At 38.7% G+C, this 22,363-nt stretch overlaps 2 protein-coding genes across 2 annotated transcripts; both read left to right on the top strand.

Annotated features, from left to right (window-relative positions):
* Positions 1–325: 325 nt before the first annotated feature.
* On the top strand, positions 326–6,516 carry LOC104212636 (KH domain-containing protein At2g38610). The gene is made up of 7 exons (XM_009761961.2): positions 326–624; positions 753–844; positions 1,987–2,138; positions 4,948–5,064; positions 5,172–5,288; positions 5,548–5,691; positions 5,778–6,516. Exons 1-7 carry the CDS (start codon positions 545–547, stop codon positions 5,922–5,924), a joined length of 849 nt encoding a protein of 282 aa, XP_009760263.1. The 5' UTR covers positions 326–544; the 3' UTR covers positions 5,925–6,516.
* Positions 6,517–7,077: 561 nt separating this feature from the next.
* On the top strand, positions 7,078–19,489 carry LOC138873706 (uncharacterized). The gene is made up of 5 exons (XM_070152183.1): positions 7,078–7,711; positions 18,191–18,522; positions 18,690–18,857; positions 18,975–19,119; positions 19,314–19,489. Exons 1-5 carry the CDS (start codon positions 7,078–7,080, stop codon positions 19,487–19,489), a joined length of 1,455 nt encoding a protein of 484 aa, XP_070008284.1.
* The last annotated feature ends 2,874 nt before the right edge of the window (positions 19,490–22,363 follow it).

Here is a 22,363-nt window from a genome sequence, read left to right on the forward strand (position 1 = left end):
AAGAAGTGGGAATATTCGTCTTTCCTTAATTTTTGGGGAACGGCGAGTATGATAAAATCTCTTGGTTAGGCACCGAACGCAAATAAATCAACTCTATAAATTTGGTTGATTTATAATCTCATTTTTCTTTGCATTCACACACGTTAGACAGAAACGGAAGGAGACAGCACAGTCTGTGTTGACATACAATTATTAGGAGACTAATAATAACTATCATCAATTACATACTATTCTTTCATAGATTTTTCTCAATTATCATTAATCTGATACGCTACCTAAATACTCCTACTACTATAGTAACTTCTTCAAATAACAAAAAAAAAAAAGGCTTTGGCTTTCTTTCTGCCAATTTCACAGGCTTTTAGACTTTTCACCCTTTATTTACACAAAACCCTTTTCAAGGGTTCTCTCTCTTTCTCTTTTTCTCTCTCTTTCTGTTTCTGTTTCTTTTCTTTTCTTTTCTTTTCCTATCTTCTGCCGCTTTACTATAACCCAGCAGGGGGAGCCATTTCAGTCTAAAAGCTTGTTCACCTGAAAAAAAGCTATGTCAGGTTTGTATAATCCCAACTTTTCACCTGCTAGAGCTGCTTCTCCTCAGATTAGAAGTACCCCTGATGTTGACAGGTATATATTGTTTTTTCCTATCCTATCATTTACTAATTATTTTTCTCTTTTAGCTGATTTTTTTCAACTTGTGTATTTGAATTTGGCTATGTGGGTTTTGATCTTCTTGTGTTTCTTTTATATCTTAGCAATCAGTACTTGTCAGAGCTATTGGCGGAGCATCAAAAGCTTGGACCTTTCATGCAAGTTCTTCCCATATGTAGCAGACTCTTGAATCAAGGTTACTTTTTTGAATCAATTCCTTGTCTTGGATCTATGTTTCTTGAGTTTTTGTGGGGTTTAGCTACATTTTCAGTATGTGCTTATGGTTTCTTGTGGTTATGGATGACAAGCTAGATCTGGCCCGATTGTTTCTTACCATCATGAGGAAATTGGACTCCTATATATATATCTGTTCTTGCCCATCTTTTTCTCGAGGATGGGTTGTTGGAATGGAAAAATTAAATCTTTTTTACATTTTACTCTTCTTGGATTCTGTCTGGAATGTATCCTTCTGCTGTTGAAATGGAAAACAATTGCAATCCCTCTCATTTGAGAAACATTCTAACTCTGGTTCATTTGCAGCTTGAGGTTCCCAATTCACAAGCAAGGCTCTAATTACTAAATGAAACAGATAAATGGAGACGATTATGGGGGCGCAAAAATATTCCTTTATTCAGAAAGTTGCATCTTTTCTAATAGATATAACACGTTTCGGACTACCATCCGCGACTTTTGTGCCAGTAGTTTTGCAATTAAAAGAAATCTTTTTGTGCCAATAATTATTGGGGAATCGTGATTCAAGTTTAGTGGTTCTTGTTTGGTGTGCGAATTGTGGATCATCTCAATTAGCTGTTCAAGTTTGAAATGTTATCCTAAGGGCACTTGAAACCTTTGGCTGTTTCATTGTCTTGTCACATGTCTTCTGAAAAAGCTTAAAAATTAGAAAAAGAGGAAACATGAGTAAGGCAATCAAGAAGTCATTTGTGGAAGGCAATCAAGAAGTCATTTGTGGAATTACCTGCTTTGGGTTGGGTTTGGGGGGGGGGGGTTGATGCTGATCTTTTCTGGAAAAGATATCTGGCCAATTGGTGACCTTCAGATTTGCTCAGTTGCAAATAATCAAATTACATGCTCTTCGTTTAGGAACCCTTGGTTTAGAAATCTTATGATATTTACAACTTGTCCTCATCCTTCCAGTGTACACAACATGATATGCTTATCTTAATCTTGTGGAATTTTATCAGATTTTTTTCCCAACCTTTAATGATAACTATAGTGGTTATGGTGTCAAACTGTATTTTCTTCTGGTTCATGGTCATCAAGCTATTGCAATTTTATTGAGTGATGCTTGGTTTCTAAGTATGATCTGGTTTTTTTCAGAGATTTTAAGGGTTTCCGGAATGTTGCCAAACCAAGGATTTGGTGAACTTGACAGATTGCGACATAGAAGTCCCAGTCCGATGGGTTCAGCAAACCTTATGTCTAATGTTTCTGGAGCAGGATTGGCTGGTTGGAATGGACTTCCCCAGGAGGTAATTGTCTTTTTCATGTTATCTTTGACACTTGGCTCAATGTGGTAAACGTCTTCTCTTAACCAGACTGTCCATACATATCTTGCGGGTCATGTATAGGTATGAAATCCTCTGATGTCTGCCTAACAGTAATTATGCTGTTCGGTCTAAGTGAAACAAATGGATATGAATTTTTAGTGTCTTCACATTGGTGAATAGTGTGTTGTCGCAACTATTGTTAATAAGCTTTTAAAACCAATAAAATGTATTGATTGGCATGTTTGCCTGTTTCTGGACCAAGTGCAATAGTTTACCAAATAAAGTCAGCTTCTTTTTCTTACTTTGGATCCATCCCTATTATTTTATCAAGTGCAAAATGATGGGTACTGAGGGGAGTGTCAACCATGTGATGGAGACCCAATTAAAATAAAAATAAAAAGAGATGGACTGCAAGTTCATTTTAAAAATTCAGCAATATAAGTGGCTGATAGGACTTCTACGATTTTGCGACAAGTGTAAGGCAGATTACAAGTGGTTGTTGAGCTGACAAAAGCTATATTCCAGTCTTTCAAAGGCTTCTCTATTCCTTTCTTTCCATACAAGCCAGCTAAGACATGCAAGTGATTAATTCATCCATTAGAGTACATGGACCATGTTTACAAGAATTCCTTACCCATGGAAGATTATGCCCAATTGATGTTCAATAGGTTAAGACAAGAAGATATGTTTTGGCCACTTATTTCAAAACATTTAGCATCTGGTGACAACTCAGTCTAAATAGAGCAAAATTATCCTCACTATTCTTATTAGTGGAACTTAATAGCTGCTTTATTTCTTATTGATCATAAGCTATTAAGTAACTCTTTTAGGAGCCGAGCTGCGTTCTTTTCTAAGGAAAAGACTCGTAAGTTTCTCGATGCTGCTAAATGAAACCATAGCAGCGGCTAGATAGCGACTGCCAATGGAGAGATAATGCAGAGTGCACCTCAAGGCTTTACATGGTGTAAAAATGTAGCAGTATTCACGTGCAATGGGAACAATCTTGTCATGGAATCAAAATTATTATAACTTAAGCAGCTATACGCTCTTAGATTTTCGTCTTTCTGAAATATGTTTATGCTGCTAGATATCTCAACCTGGCATACATGGTTAGGTTACGTATCAAATAAAATTAATATTTCATTGGACTGAACTGGGCTAACATGTATAGTTAATGCATAGGTCTCTAAAAAGAGATACTTATTTTATGAGGCTAATGAGATATTAGGCTTGACTTTATTTTCTAATTTAAGTTTCTATAAATAATGTAATTTTTTTCTCGTCACCATGTAAGATTTTTGAAGTACTTTACTTTTTAAATAAAGTTCTTAGCCTCTTAAAAAAATGTTCAAGCTACTTTTATATAGCCCATTTGCTTAGTTATTGACTGTCTAATTCTCAACAAGCCTCTAGAAATATTGGATTGTGTGTGTGGACATACGAGCTGTCACCTCATATCCACTTGTTGTTTAAAGTAAGATTAACTAATTCAGTTGTGTTTGGGTTTTTAAGTAAAAAAAAAGAAAGGGAAAACCTATAAACCATTTTAAGTTTTGGTGAGAGATCTTAGAGAATTGCAGCAAAAGTACCGAATAAGCTAAAGAGAAAACCATAGAATTTCTCTTCTACATGTGCATCCTGATGCCCCTCCCCAGGTAGGTAAATCTGCGTACACACTACCCTCCCCAACCGCACTTGTGGGATTCCACTAGGTTTGTTGTTGTTGTCATGCGCATCCTCAAGGTTTGAGCAAGGTTTGCTGGACCCTGAAATTACATGTCTTGTCCTTGCCTTATTTGTTTCTTGTAAAATTCCGATTGAAAAGCTTAGATATGTTATTATTCTACTAGTTTTAATATTCAATTTTAAAAGGGAGAATGTTTTGCTGTGAAGACGTCTTCTTCAGACGTGGAAGTTCTTTAGGTTTTTGGTTTCGCTTCTCAGGCATTCCGTTTGGGTGTCATATATGTCCATTAGCGGCAGAGTATGGTAATCTGATTGATCTACAATTTAAACAAGCATACGAGGCCAGGGAGGGATCTTAAGTTTCTGATACATTCCATGTATAATATTGAAGCCTTAAGGATGTGGATGGCACAGATTATGGACATAAAATTTTGGAAGCTTCAGAATATCTTTCGGTTAACAAGGGTGATGCGAATGTTGAATTTGCTATATTCTGAATATAGATTTTTGTGGGACGAAGATGTTTGGTTCAAAGATGAATGATGATTCATTGTATGTTGTGTTATCTTGTTGCCTCTCCATCTAGACGTCAATTTTTCATAATACCAGAAGATTGACCTCCTAAAAGAATATAGGCAAATCCGTAAAATGCAAAATTAGTTCCCTGAAGATTCTAATTTTATCTCTTCGGGTATAGTAATCTTAAGGTAGGGAAGTAGAATTTTTGCTGGAGAATGAGTGAAGATACAGACGGTCTCTAGTTCGTTTGGAGGCTGTTATGTTCGGTCAGTGGCAGTGCACACTGGTTGGAACATTAATAACAGTTGAGGTCGATCTCTCTGACTGGTTTCAGCTCTATAGCTGTGTGCATCCTGTTGAACATTTTCAGAAGGATTGGTAGTTACTTTTATTTATTTTTAAAATACAAGTAAACGGAGTGGTTGACAGTTTCTTTTGTCTTCTTAATACTCTTTCAATTGGCATATTTTCCTATTTTACCATCCAAAGTACCAACCATTTTGTTGTCAGCTAACTGGTGCTCTTCTTCTTTGCTAGTTATTTTTCGTAATGTTCTCTAAAATATCAATTTCTCAAATTGTGCCAGAGGTTAAGTGGACCTCCTGGAATGTCAATGGACTGGCAAGGGGCCCCAGCAAGTCCTAGTTCGTACACTGTGAAAAGAATATTGCGCTTAGAAATTCCAGTCGACACTTATCCGAATGTAAGGCTGTTATTGTTGTTGCTTAGTTACTTTTTTTTTTGGGATAGATAAATGCTTAGTAGTATAGCCTTGTCTGAACTTTGGACCAACTTCTTTATGGATTTCAGTTTAATTTTGTCGGGCGACTTCTGGGTCCCAGAGGAAATTCATTGAAACGGGTGGAAGCTACTACAGGATGTCGTGTTTTTATTAGAGGAAAAGGGTCAATAAAAGATCCGGACAAGGTAGTTTTCATCTTCTTTTCTTTCTTACAATTTTTGTTTATTAATTCTGACAATTTTAATTGGAATATGGGACGGACTTTTGGTATTTCAAAATTTAGTTTATCCAGAACAAAGACTTCTTTATGAAAAAAAAGGTCGATGAAAGACTATTCAATTTGTAGACTTCTAGCTCTAGGTAGATCACGTGTCTTTTGTGGAGTCGTATGTGTGAACTGTATCATTGAAGTTCTAATATATTTTCGCTGTTGATAACTTCAAGGAGGAGAAACTAAGGGGAAGACCAGGATATGAGCACCTGAATGAACCACTCCATATTTTAATTGAAGCTGATTTGCCAGCCAGTGTTGTGGATATTAGATTGAGACAGGCACAAGAAATAATAGAGGAGTTGCTCAAGCCTGTGGTATGTATATCTCAAGTTTCGTTGCCTTTTTAGGCTTTCAATTTTTATTTTTAATTTTTTTTATTTGCAATGATTTTCATCTACAGGATGAATCACAAGATTTCATAAAGAGACAGCAATTGCGTGAACTTGCGCTGCTAAATTCAAATTTTAGGGAAGAGTCTCCTGGTCCAAGTGGCAGCGTCTCCCCTTTCAATACTAGTGGAATGAAACGTCCCAAGACTGGCCGTTGAGAGAGAAGAGACAATGAAATTGTTGATGCTAAGAGAGGTTTGTACTCCTCGGTTAGCGAGAGGCATGCCTGGACATTCCTCTCAACATACATCCGTATCCACATCACTACCTAAACCCATGATATAAAATAGACACACAGGTTATTGCGGGTGATTTTTGGTTTGCCTTTTGGGTTTTATTTATTTTTTCAGCGACAGAAATGAAAAGAGAGAGAGAGTAAAAAGGGAAAAAGAAAAAAGAGATAGAAGTTATGGTTTATACAGTTGTCTTTCTGAATTAGGTTTGGTCATATCAGTCCCTGTAAACGTCATTAATTTATTCTTGTGTTAGTAATTGTAGTGTGAAGCTGTTATTGGTACATTGTAGCGTTTAGTGGTTTGAAGCCAATAGGTTTTTCCTTGACCTTGCCCATTGTGTTCGAGCTCCATTGGTCAATTATTATCAAAGAGACACCAATATTGGTGCTTTTACTAGAGTTGGATTGGATTTATTTATTCTGTCCTAATATATAAGTACTTGATATGTCAATATGTAATATTTTTCTTCCCGTGGAAACAGGGATATTCTTTAATTCTTACCTCAATTATTATATTTGCTCATCTCTTCGTCTCTTCTTGAGGAGTGATTACAATGGTGTTGCAAATGTTTAGTGATGAATTAGCCTTACTTAGCTGATGTGGCAACACAAGTAGTTAATTTGTTTGAAGGTTCCGGAGGTTGGTTAAAGTCGGGAAATTAGTTAGGAGTTAGTTACAGTGAAGGGGGAAGATCCTTGAGCTTAGAGATTCATTCATATGTAGTTTGTATTGTGTACATTTGATTCATTCATTAAATACTCTTCTCCTACTCTTGAATTCTCTCCTCAAGCTAATATCTCGGTGACAACCCTGACTTAGTTTCATTGTTCTTCGAAATCTTTGCATTTCCTAGAACTATTTTATTTTCTATGGCACTGTGTGCATTAATTGGTATCAGAGCAACACAATTCTCGGCTCTAAATTATGACTAAAAACAACGAAATAGTGACCAGAAACAGAAGTCAAGAACAACAATCAGAAGAAATGGGAGAAATGCAGATTGAAATGCAGCTACAGAAGCTTATGGAAGGAATGACTAGCATGAATGAGCACAATTTAATGGCGGACAAAGAGTATGGAGATGCGATCCACAATTAATAATCTCAGCAGGAAGGGGAGTGACAATGAAACTCGCAAAACTGAATCTGAGGAGAGAGAGTGTTTTGTTGAGGTCATACATGAAAGAAGAGCAAGGGATAATCAAGGCAATCAAACACCTACGGGTAGTTTCTTCATCAGACATTCGAGGTTAGAATTTCCTAAATTTTCTGGGCATGATTTGAAGACTTGGCTGTATAAGGTGGATCCGTTTTCTTCTATGGATGAGGTTCCTTTTGGCCAGAGAGTGAAGGTAACTTCAATTCATTTGGAAGGTGAGGCAATTGCTTGGCATATGGCATATATCAAACCCAGAAATTCAGTGATCGATCCTACTTGGACTGAGTATGTAATAACTTTGAATGAAAGGTTTGGGAAAGAATTTGAAGATCACATGGAATCTCTCAAAAATTTGGTGCAATCTGATAGTTTAAAAGAATATCAAGCTGAATTCGATAGATTGCTAACTGGTGTGAATCTTTCTAATGAGAACACCATTAGTTGCATAACTACTACAACTGACAAACCAACAAAAATATACATACAAGACCTACAAGCCCAACTTACTGCACCAACTAACAGGATATGTCTACAAGCCTCTACTGATGAATGTACTGTGATCGGAACAGGGCCCCGACCTACCCATAATATACATACATACACAATATGTACTCAAAATCCTAGACTCGACAACTCCGAAGGATGTGGAGCTTACCGATCAAGCCGAACAAGGACAACACCTACGGAGGAGGTCTACCAGTCTGTCTATCCGAACTCGCATGCATGAAATGTAGGGTCCCCAGGAAAGGGACGTTAATATGAAATAATATACCGAGTATGTAAGGCAATAAAATAACTGAAAGCTAAAATTGAACTAGTAATATAATGGCTGAAAGTAACTGGGAGTCAAAGATGATCTAAAGATATACTTACGTGCTGATACTAACTCAACTCTCTCAATATAGTAAGTAAAATAGCTATCCGGCCTTATAAGGATTGGTACGTGTAACTGCTCGGCCGTAGTAGGCTCACTCATAGGCGCTCGACCATACTAGGCTCGGTATCTCGGCCATTCTGGGCTCGCTCATAGACACTCGACCACAGTAGGCTCGGTATATAACTTACCATCTAATTAGAGGTTGCCTAATAGGAAAATACTCTAATATTGTATATATATATAGACCCTCTACCCTCTTGACTGAAAGAAGAAAATACTTAACTGAATAGAAAGTCCCAATAAAGGAGAATACTCTAACTTCTGAGACTAGGATAATGTGAATAAATTCATGAATATGAACTCCTCTTTATGTCTCGTTATCAAACACATGTAGTTATGAGATCATGCCAAAATGAAGGAAAGGTTTAGCCTTAACATACCTTATCAAAATCTTTCCAATAACCATGTTGAGCTCGTCTATTCTCACCTTAATATACAACAACGATAATAATACTATCATTAAGTTACGAAAGGTACAACAATCACATAGCGAACGACAAGCTTATTTTATATTAAAACATGCAGAATCTCCACTAAATCTTTATTTCCTCCCAATTCGTGATAACACCAACATAAGAACACAACAATAAAAACATATATACATTATTTTTCAACCTTATATACACCACAAAATACTACAAAACAGTCTAACACACCCCGATCTGTTCATACACAAAACGACCCTCGTAGTAGTGTCAAACAGCCCAAAAATATTACAATGAACGACCAGCCCAGCACCCTGCATTTATGTGATGTGTACACACCCTTTCTCCTCCAAAACTCCCTAAAATAGTAGCAAACCACACAATACAACAACAATACGAAACAACCCACAAAACAGTCCACTACAAGTCGTATAACTCGAACTTGCGGCTTCCGATCACCGTCCCATGAGTTCTTAGAATTATAGAACGACTTTCCACATTTTCAGCAGAAAAAATGTATGAAAGATAGCGGTAAATTTACCTTATTTGTTGAATATCTCAGCTCCAATTTTGGTTCTTCAAACCCTAGGTTTTGCTCCAACTAAAACTTGAAAAGGAGAGAAAATCAATTAGGATTTGTGTTCAATTTTTGGGAGAATTTTCAGAGGGGTTTATCTCTGGTTATTTTGCTATATAGTGAGTGTTATATTTTCAGGAGATAAGCCCTTAAAAGGGCTCTTTGGCCGACCCGAAATAGCCCCTTTTAGGACACATTTAGTCATCTCATTTAAGCAAGTAGGTGACACACCTACTTGTCACCTAGCAGTCTTTGTAGTCTCGCAAACACATAGATATCTCTCTCTCTACTACTATGTCGTATTGATAAACGATTTATGCATTCGAAAATAGACTCATATATCTTCAATTTGATGGGTGGATCACCCCGTAAATCTAAGTATATTGGGAAAATCACAGTGACATTTGATTCGAATTTCAGTAAAATTTATGAACGTAACTTGTGATGACTTTCATCGACTTTTGTTCCACAACTCGCTTGACCTAAAAACTTAACACATGACTATCATAGGACTAAAATAAATTATAACATAAACCTTTTATCATGTTAAGAACCCCAGTCTCACCCTAAAGGTACGGGTTATAACATTTCAAACTTGTCGACTTTCGACGAAACATTATTTTCTTCAATTCCTTTAGCTTCTGAATCTTCCAACCCTATTTGTACTTGTTGTTCACGATCTTCAATATTTGTAACCTCCTAGGTAACATGATTAACTTACTTTATATACTTTAAAAGATGATCTCATTTTTTATCTTACATTAGTTTGCTTACGACACACTTTTACATACGAAAATATAGGGTGTAATATCATTCCCCCCTTAGGAACATTCATCCTCGAATGTTTACTCTTAGAGACTTGGGAAAATTTTGCAAGAGTCTCCTCCGTACACTAGACTAAAACCAACCTGCATGTAGTCAGAAACACATACTATACATTCTACACATGGCCAATGTCTATAAATAGCAATACTTGGCCTCACACGTCCGTAAATTATAAATATTGAAAGTCAAAAATAAGAGCTTACCTGATGACCTACATGCCTGAATAGAGTTGTGCTGAAGTATCCCATCTCGAACCATGTCTTCATCTTGAAATAGGTGGGGGTATTTAGACTTCATTTCTTCCTCCGCTTCCCACATCATCTCTTCCACGTTCTTGCTTCTCCATGAAACTTTCATGGAGGTTACCTCCTTATTTTGTAGCTTGCGGATTTTTCAGTCTAGGATGGAAACTGGACTTCCTCATACAAAAAGTCCTTTGTGATCTGTACATCATTAGTGGGCACCACTCGGGTAGGATCCCCAATGCACTTCTATAGCATAGATACATGAAAAACCGGATGGACAGACTCCAATTCCGAGGGCAAATCTAACTCATAAGCTACTCAACCAAGTCTCTGAATAATCCTATAAGGCCCAATATACCGTGGACTAAGCTTGCCTTTCTTGCCGAACCTCATCACGCCCTTCATATACGACTCCTTTAATAATACCTATTGATCAACCCCGAGCTCTAAGTCTCGTCGCAACACATCAGTATATGACTTCTGATGACTCTGAGCTATTAAGAGTCGCTCCTGGATAAGCTTTACTTTCTCTATGACCTGCTGAACCAAGCCTGGCCCAAGTAACCTAGATTCTCCAACATCAAACCACCCTATAGGAGATCTGCACTTGCGCCTATAACAAGCCTCGTATGGAGCCATCTAGATACTGGAGTGGTAACTGTTATTATATGCAAACTCGATAAGAGGTAGATGTTCATACTGACTTCTTTTAAAATCCAACACACATGCTCGTAACATATCCTTGAGCGTCTGAATTATATGCTCGGCTTGTCCATTAGTCCGTGGATGAAAAGTTGTGCTGAGATTAACCTGAGTTCCTAGACCTCTCTCAAATGACCTCTAGAAATGTCCTATAAACTGGGCCCCACGGTCAGATATAATAGATATTGGTACTCCGTGTAGCTGCACTATCTCCTTAATATATAACTTTGCATAATCTTCGGCTGTATATGTAGATCTAACTGGTAGGAAATGGGTTGATTTCGTGTGCCTATAGACTATCACCCATATAGAATCAAACTTACGATGAGAACGAGGCAAACCTGTGACGAAGTCCATGTTTATCGCCTCCCATTTCCACGTCGGGACCTCTATAGTTTGCATTAGCCCTCCGGGCTTTTGGTGCTGGCAACTAGGACACTGGGCGACAAACTCTGCAATGTTCTTCTTCATATCGTTCCACCAATACATATCCTTAATGTCATGATACATCTTCATCGACCCAGGATGAATGGAGTGCCACGAGTAATGTGCCTCTAACATAATCCTATCTCTAGCCCTACTACATCTGGGACACACAGACGACCCCTATATTTGAGAACCCTATCTTCCTTAAGCTCTAACAACGACTTCTTTTGCTGCAAAACTCGCTCTCTCAACTCGGCCAACTTTGGGTCCTCGTACTGCCTTCTTTTACTTCAGCTATGAGAGATGCTTTTGTAGTGTTTTGGAGTATAGCTCCACCATCGTCAGAATCTACTAACCGTAACCCCGAAACAAGCCAATTGACGAAGCTCTCTAGCTAGTTCTCTTTTTTCAGCCTCAACATGTGCTAAGCTACCCATAGATCATCGACTTAAGGCATCAACTATACCATTAGCTTTCCCTGGATGGTAGAGAATTTTAACTTCATAATCTTTCAATAACTCTAGCCATCGCCTCTATCACAAAGTCAACTCCTTTTGCTTGAAGATATATTGCAAGCTTTTATGATCTGTAAATACATCCACATGAACACTATATAAATAATGCCGCCATATCTTAAGTTCATGGACAACCAAAACTAACTCGAGGTCGTGGGCGGATAATTCCTCTCGTACTTCCTCAACTACCTTGAAGTGAACACAATTATCTTTCTATATTGTATCTAACACATCCTAAGCCGATACCTGAGGCATCATAATACATGGCATAACCCTCTAGAACCCCTGGAAGTGTTAGAACTGGCACTGAGGTCAACATGTTCTTAAGCTCTTTGAAACTTTACTCGCAAGCCTTTGCCCACTGAAATGTAGCTGCTTTCTGAATCAGCTTCGTCAATGGTGCCAAAAGGGAAGAAAAACCCTCTACGAATCTTCGGTAGTATCCTACTAAGCCTAGAAAGCTACAAACCTCTATCAGAGTGGTAGGTCTAGGCCAGGATTTCACGGCCTCAATCTTCTGAGTGTCTAACTTTATACCTTCATTGGATAAAATATGCTGCAAGAATGCTATAGACTTCAGCTAGAACTCACACTTAGAAAACTTAGCATATAACTTACGATTACGGATAGTTTAGAGTACCGCTCACAGGTGGTCTGCATGCTCCTCCACTGAACGTGAATAAACCAAAATATCATCAATAAACTCGATCACGAACAGATCTAAAAATGGCTGGAATACGCTATTCATCAAGTCCATAAGTACGGTGGGTACATTTGTCAACCCGAAGGGCATGACAAGGAACTCGAAGTGTCCATATCGGGTCTTGAAGGCTGTCTTTAGAATATCTTTCTCCCAAACACTGACCTGGTGGTGCCCCGACCTTAAATCTATCTTTGAAAAGCATCTAGCCCCCCTGCAACTGATCAAACAAGTCATCGATCCTTGGAAGTGGATACTTATTCTTAATAGTTACCTTGTTCAACTGCCTATAATCAATACACATCCTCAGTGAGCTGTCTTCCTTCCGCACAAATAGTACCGGTGCACCCCAAGGTGAGGTACTAGGTCTGATGAAACCTTTCTCCAGCAAAATTTAACTAACCCTTCAACTCCTTCAATTTGGCATGTGCCATTCTATACGGAGGGATGGATATTGGTTGAGTTCTCAGAAGCAAATCGATGCTAAAATCAATCTCTCGCTCTAGAGAAATACCTAGAAGCTCATTTGGAAATACATATGCATACCCTCTAACTACTGGAATAGATTGAAGTGTAGGTATCTCAACATCTGCATCTGTAACTCGCACAATATGATAAATGCACCCTTTTGCGATCATTTTCCTCGCCTTCAGGTAGGAAATAAACCTATCTTTGGGTGTCGCTGTATTACCTACCCATTCAAGGACCAGCTCACCCAAAATGAAACCTGGCTGCATTTGCTCGGCAATCAACTATGGCATAGCAAGCTGCCAACTAGTCCATGCCCATATAGCATCAAAATCCATCATCTCTAGCTAAACTAAATCGTCTGAGGTCTGACGATTACAAACTGTCACCGTACAACCTCGGTAAACCCATCTTGCAATAATCGATTCTCCAACTGGTGTAGATACCGCAAAAAGTTCAGTCAGTATTTCAGGCACTATACTAAACCTCCCCACGTGAAACGAGGTAATATACGATAAAGTAGACCCTGTGTCTATCAAGGCATAAGCATCATGAGAGCAAATGGTCAATATACATGTCATAATGTCTGGTGAAGACTTCTGGTCCTGTCGACCCGCTAAAGGATAGATACAGTTCTAATTACCGCCTGAACTAGAACTTCTACCTCTGCCTCGACCTCTACCAGCCGAAGATTGGCACTCGTACCCTGAAGGATGCACAAACATAGATGATCCTGGTGCTGAACTCGTTGGTTGTGCCATACCCCCAGAATCTCTATTTGGGGAATCTCATATCATATGCCCCGGACACCCACATGTATAATAAGCGTTGGAACCTACTCGGAATTGGCCCAAGTGTCCTCTACCACAGATGTCACACCGCGACAAAAATGACCATGTCTGTCCTGAACCTCGCTATCGCTGCAAACTCGACACTCGTGAGCTCTCACCTGGTCCTAACTGAGTATAGCGGTCATACCTATAACCCTATAGCTGAGGTAGTGGAGGCCTAGGTGGCCATCCGAAGTACTTTGGCCTATAACTACCCCAAGACTGCTCTTGAGACCTGGCAAATCTCATCCACTTATGCTGCTCCTGCTCAATCCTCTCTGTATCCTGCTGCCGACGCCTGCCTCTTTCTATATTCTGGGTGAATGCCTGAATCTGGGAGATATTCATACTATCCTACAATGCAGCAGTGGCACATGTCTCACTCAACTCTCGGGCCAACATGCTATAAACCTATGAATACTGTCCCGCATAGTAGCAACTATGGATGGAGCATATCTGGCCAATGAGTCAAAATAGAGACTATCCTCTCGAACGCTCATACTGCCCTACTTGAGGGCTAGAAGCTGATCGACTCGAGCCTATCGGATCTCCCGCAGTAAGTACTGGTCAAGAAAGGCATCTGAAAAATTCTCCCAAATAGTTGGAGGTGCATTATGTCCCCTGGACCTCTCCCATCCCTCGTACCAAAGGGTGGCTATATCTCGGAGTCAAAAAGCTGCTAACTCAATTTCCTCTTTCTCTGTGGCATGCATAATTCGAAAGATCCTGTGAAGCTTATCTATGAAATCCTGCGAGTCCTCCCTCTGATCTATCCCCATGAACTCTAGGGGACACAAAGTAATAAACTCTTGGACCTTTGAACTCCCAGACCCCTCAAAAGACCCAGCACTAGTTGATGCCCTAGCCTATTGCTGGGTAGCTACCAACTGTGTCAACAAATGCACCGCACTCCTCAAGTCTTGATTTGATGGAAGTAGAGGGGAAACTGGATGTGCGGTATCCCTAGGAATCTCCTCAGGTGGTGTAGGAGTCGGTAATGGCCGAGTATGGGTCTCACCCCGGGCCTCAAACTGGGCCCCATCTACTAAGGGTACCCTGCTGGTCCCCTTACCCGCTGCTGTATCTCTCATATGACTAGCCATTATCTTCTTAGTTACCGTCATCTCTGTATGCAAATACCAATACATAAGTTTAACTCAAATTTATTATAACTCAGTTCTACAACACAATTTAGATTTTAAAGAAGGGTAACCAACTCATAAATGTCTTGTAATTCCCTGCTTATATAATATGGTGCATAACACATCTATAAACAAGACCCTACTAGACACGACTTATAGACTCCCTAGAATAGAACTACTCTAATACTAAGTTTTTCAAGCCCCGAACCCGAGGGCGAGACTGGCACCCGGTGCCTCACTTAACCAAGCGTACCAACTTGAGACTGAGGGACTCTGAACATACAATGTCATACTTTGGCCATAAGGTCACATTGCAAGACAACTTGTGGCATAAAAGATAAAACTGAATGGAAACTAGCTCTGACTGAACATCAATATAAAGTTGGGCCGACAAGGCCTCCATAACTACTATAGCTGACAAACCAACAAAAATATACATACAATGCCTACAAGCCCAACATACTGCACCGACTACTAGGATATGTCTACAAGCCTCTACTGATGGATGTACTGTGGTCGGAATAGAGCCTCAACCCACCCATAATATATATAAATACATACACAATATGTATTAAAAACCCTAGACCCGGCAACTCCGAAGGACATGGAGCTTACCGATCAAGCTGAACACCGATAACACCAATGAAGGAGGTCTACCAGTCTGTCTATTCGAACATACATGCATGAAATGCAGCGTCCCTAGGAAAAGGATGTCAGTACGAAATAATATACCGAGTATGTAAGGCAATAAAATAACTGAAAGCTAAAACTGAACTGATAATATAATAACTGAAAGTAACTGGGAGTCAAAGATGATCTGGAGATATACTTAGCTGCTGATACTAACTCAACTCTCTCAATATAGTAAGTAAAATAGTCATCCGGCCTTATAAGGCTCGGTACGTGTAACTGCTCGGCCATAGTAGGCTTGCTCATAGGTGCTCGACCATACTAGGCTTAGTATCTCGACCGTTCTGGATTCGCTCATAGGCAGTCGACCATAATGGGCTCGGTATATAACCTACCATCTAATCAAAAGTTGCCCAATAGGGGCTTGCCCACCGATTATAGCTCGGTGGTGGTGAAAATACTGTAATATTGTATATATATAGACCTTCTACCCTCTTGACTGAAAAAAGATAATACTTAACTGAATAGAAAGTTCCAATTAGGGAGAATACTGTAACTTCTGAGACTAGGATAATGTGAATAAATTCAGGAATACGAACTCCTCTTTATGTCTCGTTATCAAATGCATGTAGTTATGAGATCATGCCAAAATGAAAGAAAGGTTTAGCCTTAACATACCTTGTCACAATATTTCCAATAACCACATTGAACTCGTCTCTTCTCACCTTAATCTATAACAACGATAATAATACTATCATTAAGTTACGAAAGGTACAATTATCACATAACAAATGGCAAGCTTATTTTATATTAAAACGGGTAACATCTCCCATATAATCTTTACTTCCTCCCAATTTTAGATAATACCAACAACATAACAACACAATAATAAAAATATATATACATTATTTTTCAACCTTATATACACCACAAAATACTACAAAACATCCCAACACACCCCAATCTCTTCATACACAAAACGACCACCGTAGTAGTGTCAAACATCCCAAAAATATTACGATGAACGACCAACCCACCACCATGCATTTATGTGATATGTATCCACACCCTTTCTCCTCCAAAACTCCCTAAAACAGTAGCAAAACACACAATCCAACAGCAACACGAAATAGCCCACAAAATAGTCCATTACAAGTTAAATAACTCGAACTCACGACTTCCGATCACCGTCCCGTGAGTTCTTACAATTATAGAATGAATTTTCATACATTTATAGGAAAAAAAATGGATAAAAAAGATCAGTAAACTAACCTTATTTGTTTAATATCTCAGCTCCTATCTTGGTTCTTCAAACGCTAGGTTTTCCTCCAACTAGAAATTGATAATCTGAGAAAATCAATTAGGGTTTGTGTTCAATTTTTGGGAGGATTTTTACAGGGGCTTATCTCTGGTTATTTTTATATATAATGAGTGTTATATTTTCAGGAGATAAGCCCTTAAAAAGGCTCTTTGGCTGACCCAAAATAGCCCATATTTGGACATATTTAGTCCTCTCATTTAAGTAAGTAGGTGACACACCTACTTGTCACCTAACAGTTTGTGTAGTCTCACAAACACACATATCTCTCTCTACCACTATGTCGTATTGACAAACGATTTAATGCGTTCGAAAATAGACTCACAGATCTTCAATTTGATGGTGGATCACCCCGTAAATCTAAGTATATTGGGAAAATCGCAGTGACATTTGACCCGAATTTTGGTAAAACTTATGAACGTAACTTGTGATGACTTTCATCGACTTTTGTTCCATAACTCGCTTGATCTCAAAATGTAACACATGACTATCATAAGACTAAAATAAATTATAACATAAACCTCTTATTATATTAAGAACCCTAGTCTCACCCCAAAGGTGCGGGTTATAACATTCCCAACTTGTCCACTTTCGACGAAATATTATTCATTTCAATTCCTTTAGCTTCTAAACCTTCCAACCCTCTTTGTGCTTGTTGTTCATGATCTTCAATATTTGTAACCTTCGAGGTAACATAATTAACTTACCTTATGTACTTTCAAAGATGATCTCATTTTTGGTCTTACATTAGTTTGCTTACGACACACTTTTACGTACGAAAATATAAGTGTAACACGTTTGGGGGTAGGGGTCAGTTTATGAGGGGCATCCTAGCAGGCCAATGCATTCAGCACCACAGCCTACTCGAGGTGCTCCAACACTACCCTACTTCAGTGCTATTCTTGAGAGTACTTACTGTTTGCCAACTATTTAGGCTTCCTCTAGTGGGTATTCATGCTATCAGGGTCAGACTCAGAGTCAGCAGTTCTCCACTCAGAGAGATTGTTTTTAGTGCGGGGAGTTGGGCCACATGAAAAGGTTTTGCCCTAGGTTTCAGGGCAAGGCACTGCAGCAGGAACATCGGCCTACCAGCTATCGCACCGCTCGGCCGCCTGGCCAGAGGCGGATTTCAAGTGGGTAGGGGTCGCCTTAGAGGTGGAGGCCAAATAGGTGGCGCTCCATCTAGATTCTATGCCTTCCCATCCAGGCTAGAGTTAATCACCTCCGATGTAGTGAACACATGTACTATTTTTGTCTGCCGTAGAGATGTTTCGGTACTATTTGTTCTAGGGTCTACTTTTTCCTATGTTTCTTCTCTATTTGCTCCTTATCTGGATGTATCTAGTAAGTCCTTGGGTGTTCATGTATATGTGTCCACGCCAGTGGGTGATTCTGTTATTGTGGATCGGGTTCATCAGTCTTGTTTAGTGACTTTCTATGGCTATGAGACTAGAGCGGATCTTCTATTGCTTGATATGATTGACATCAAGGTTATCTTGGACATGGACTGGTTGTCTCCGTACCATTTCATTATCAATTTCCATGCTGAGACTGTTACCTTGGGGATACTTGAGTTTCTCAAATTAGAGTGGAGAGGTTCATTTATTGGTACTTCCTATCAGGTTATTTCTTTCTTGAAGGCTCGACATATGGTCTAGAAGGATTGTTTGGCATATTTGGCCGTTGTTGGAGATAATACTGTGGAGACTCCCACCAAAGATATTTTGCTTGTAGTGCGGGGGTTTTTCGATGTTTTTTTGTTGATCTACCGGGTATGCCACCGGATCAGGATATCGATTTTGATATTGATTTGGTGCCAGGCACTCAGTCTATATCTATTTTGCCTTATTGCATGGCTCCAAAGGAGTTGAGGGAGTTGAAGGATCAGCTTCAGGAGTTGCTCGAGAAGGGATTCATTAGGCCGAGTATGTCATCTTGGGGTGCACCAGTTTTATTTGTGAAGAAGAAGTATGGGAGTATGTAGATGTGTATTGATTACTGTTAGTAGAACAAAGTCACCATTAAGAACAAGTAATTGTTGCCATGTATTGATGATTTGTTTGATCGGCTATAGGGTTCTAGAGTGTTCTCAAAGATCGACATTCATGCTTCGGATATTCCAAAGACGGCTTTCCGGACTAGATATGAGCACTATGAGTTTCTAGTGATGTCCTTCGACTTGACTAGTGCCCCGTCAATTTATGGATTTGATGAATCAGGTATTCATGATATATCTTGATTCATTTGTCATTGTCTTCATTGATGACATATTGATCTACTCGCATAGTATGGAGGAACACGAACACCATTTGAGGATAATGCTCGAGACTTTGCGGGAACAAAAGCTATACGCTAAGTTCTCCATGCGAGTTCTAGTTAGATTCTGTGGCTTTCTTGGGGCATATTGTTTCAGGTGAGGGTATTAAGGTGTATCCTAGGAAGATTGAGGCAGTTCAGAGTTGGTCTCGTCCTACCACAACAACCGAGATCAGGAGTTTCATTGGGCTAGCATGTTGTTATCGCCGGATTTTGCAGGGTTTCTCATCTATTGTACCTCATTTGGCTAGATTGACCCAGAAGAGTGCTTAGTGTAGATGGTCTGATGATTGCGAGGCGAGAGTTTAGAAGCTCAAGACCGCATTGACTACAACAATGGTGTTGGTTTTGCCCTTCGATTCGGAAATGTATACTGTGTATTGCGACGCTTCACCCATTGGTTTGGGATCGTGTATTGATTCAGGAGGGTCAAGTTATTGCATATGATTCATGTCAGCTAAAGCCCCACGAGAAGAATTATCATGTGCGCGATTTAGAGTTGGCTATGATAGTGCATACCCTCATGATCCAGAAGCATTATATTTATGGGTGTCGTGCGAGGTTTGCACCGATTACTGCAGTTTGCAGCATTTATTTAAGCAGAGGGATCTTAATCTGAGGCATCACAGGTGGATTGAGTTACTAAGATTATGGTAATACTATCCTCTATCATCCGGTCAAGGCGAATGTGATCGCGTATGCCTTGAGCAGAAAGGTCGATAGTATGGGTAGTCTGGAATTCATTTCAGCGGAGGAGAGGCCACTAGCTTTAGACATCCAGTCCTTAGCTAACCGACTTGTGAGATTGGATATTTCAGAGATCCGTCGAGTTCTTGCATGTGTTGTAGCTCAGTCTTCATTATTCGAGCGGATCAAGGATCGTCAGTATGATGATCAGCACTTGCTGGTCCTTAGAGAGACAGTGGTACGGGGTGATTCCAAGGAGGTTAATATTGATACTCAATTTTGCCCTCAAATTTTATAAAATATTCCATATATTTTTCAAAATATTATTTTGTATTATTATCCAATTTATATTACAAGTTCTCATACAAATAATTTTTAAAAGCTTTTAAATTTGATTTCTCATGTTTTAATTGTTAAATATTTATTAATTACTCCTTTATATTATTTTGATTGATTTAATCATCCAAATTAATTATTTATATCCACATACATATTGTATTATATTTTACTTTATTTTATATAATTATATTTGTATTTTTATACAATTTATACATTATTCACAATAATAGCCTATATTCTACAAATAATTGTATTTTATTGAATTATTTAGGTCAAAATAGCATTTTTATGTTTTTATAATCTTCAGTCACTATTTTAAAGGTATTAAATTGCATAAATAATTTTTTTATATTTATTAGTTATTTTTATTATTTTATTTTTCCTTAATTTCTATTTGTTTTAATTCTAGCCCAAATTTGAGCCAATGTTTTAAACCAAATAGGCCTAAATCACTATCCTAGAGATCCCAGACCCTTAGCCCAACCACCCCTGCTCAAACCAAACAACCCCTTCATGAAATCCGGTCGGAACCCGTCTAAACGACCCGCCCCGCCTCCCTTTAAAATCTTGGACATTGATCTCAAATGACCAACGACCGATAATAACCCCTCCATTAAAATTACCTAAACCCAAACCCTGGATCTTATTCTCCTCCACCAGCCGCCCTCAAACACTCTCAACTCCCTCTTCTTCTTTGAAAAACCCTAGCAGCCGCCCCACCCATATCCTAGTATGTACCCCAGATAATATAGAGATCTTCCATATTTCCTTTCCTTTTTCTGTACTAACAATGATTCTTTCTCATTGTTCGTTTGGTACCGAGTTATTTAAGGAAGTCAATATTTGGGAGGTTTATTTGGCTCTGACTCTGGATTGTTACCACGTTTTTGACTTGATACATTAAATAACACCATATGGGTCCGATTAAGTGAGATCTTTAGCCAATTTTGACTTCCTGTCAAACAAGGTTTTGTCCGATTTTTACCTATTCCGATTTGTAATAGGTTCTGCATGTGATTTTCTCTCCATTTAGTTGAACCTAATTGATTTTATTTCCTTGTTTGTCTGCTTAATCGAATACTATATAAACCCTTCCCCAATTCCCCTAAAACATACCTTAATCACTACTGCTCTCTCAGTCACTTACTCTGGTATTCTCTAAAACTATTGATCCTTGGACGACTGAAAGCCAATGCCACCGAGGCTAATTCATTAATCTCCTCTGGTGCAAGCTCTGCTCGAAACCCACTTCAAGGCTCTTGTGAACTCTAAAGCACTGGAGATTTGGGATTTCGTTGTCATCTCTCAACTGTTGTTACTGAATCATTTCTGAGATTTTAAGTTTCTGACTCTTTCTTCTCATGTGTCTTTGCAACTGGTTAGTGTTCTCAACCTTTACAATTCAAATTACTCCTATATGATCATGTCTATGTGAATTCTCTACGAATCTTCATGACTTAGTTTTCCCTGCTATTTGTGAATTTCCAGCATTAAATTGTTTATACATGTTTTACTATGATTTCATGGTTCAAATGATGTTTTGCAGCCCTTTTGTTTACTAGTTTCAGACCTGTTTAAGCCCCAAATATGTGTAGTTTAGTTTTCACTATGTGCAATGACTTGAATGAACCTTGACTTTTCTCAGAATTGGGTATTTGCCTGCTAATTTAATTAACCTAACTTCGTGTGATGTGTATAGTTATGCCTCACTTGGATTGTTGTGTTGAAATATTCTTAGAGAAATTGATATCTTCCCAGAATTGTCTTCTTGAACATATTTGCTATAGAGTTTCATGCTGAGTTCTTCATGTCTAAGTCATTACCTACTACCTTATATGAATTGTCCTTTGATTTCATTTTCTGAATTATGTTCTAGAGTTACCATGCTAAGGCTTGACTGCTAGAATTATTCTTTCATAGTTTGCCTTTGATTATGTGGCTTCATATGAGTACGTTGTTGATTGTGTTTCATCTATTTTTTTGTTGAATATAACCTACCTAAACTGACATCTTCTGAGAATTAGAATTCCTATTTAGCTATCTTTGGAGTCAGATTATGACTATATATCTGCCTTGAATCTCTGTTTGTCATTCTATGCGATTAAGTTCTATTTTTTCTAT

The sequence above is a fragment of the Nicotiana sylvestris genome, chromosome 7 (genome assembly GCF_000393655.2).
Source record: "Nicotiana sylvestris chromosome 7, ASM39365v2, whole genome shotgun sequence".
Taxonomy (NCBI): Eukaryota; Viridiplantae; Streptophyta; class Magnoliopsida; order Solanales; family Solanaceae; genus Nicotiana; species Nicotiana sylvestris.

Coding starts and splice junctions, on each gene's coding strand:
- LOC104212636 (XM_009761961.2), top strand. CDS start 545: ATGTCAGGTTTGTATAATCCCAACTTTTCACCTGCTAGAGCTGCTTCT. Junction 5,065..5,171: donor CAGTCGACACTTATCCGAAT/GTAAGGCTGTTA, acceptor TATGGATTTCAG/TTTAATTTTGTCGGGCGACT. Junction 5,289..5,547: donor CAATAAAAGATCCGGACAAG/GTAGTTTTCATC, acceptor GATAACTTCAAG/GAGGAGAAACTAAGGGGAAG.
- LOC138873706 (XM_070152183.1), top strand. CDS start 7,078: ATGGAGATGCGATCCACAATTAATAATCTCAGCAGGAAGGGGAGTGAC. Junction 7,712..18,190: donor ACAAGCCTCTACTGATGAAT/GTACTGTGATCG, acceptor TATTTGTTCTAG/GGTCTACTTTTTCCTATGTT. Junction 19,120..19,313: donor TTATGGATTTGATGAATCAG/GTATTCATGATA, acceptor ATATTGTTTCAG/GTGAGGGTATTAAGGTGTAT.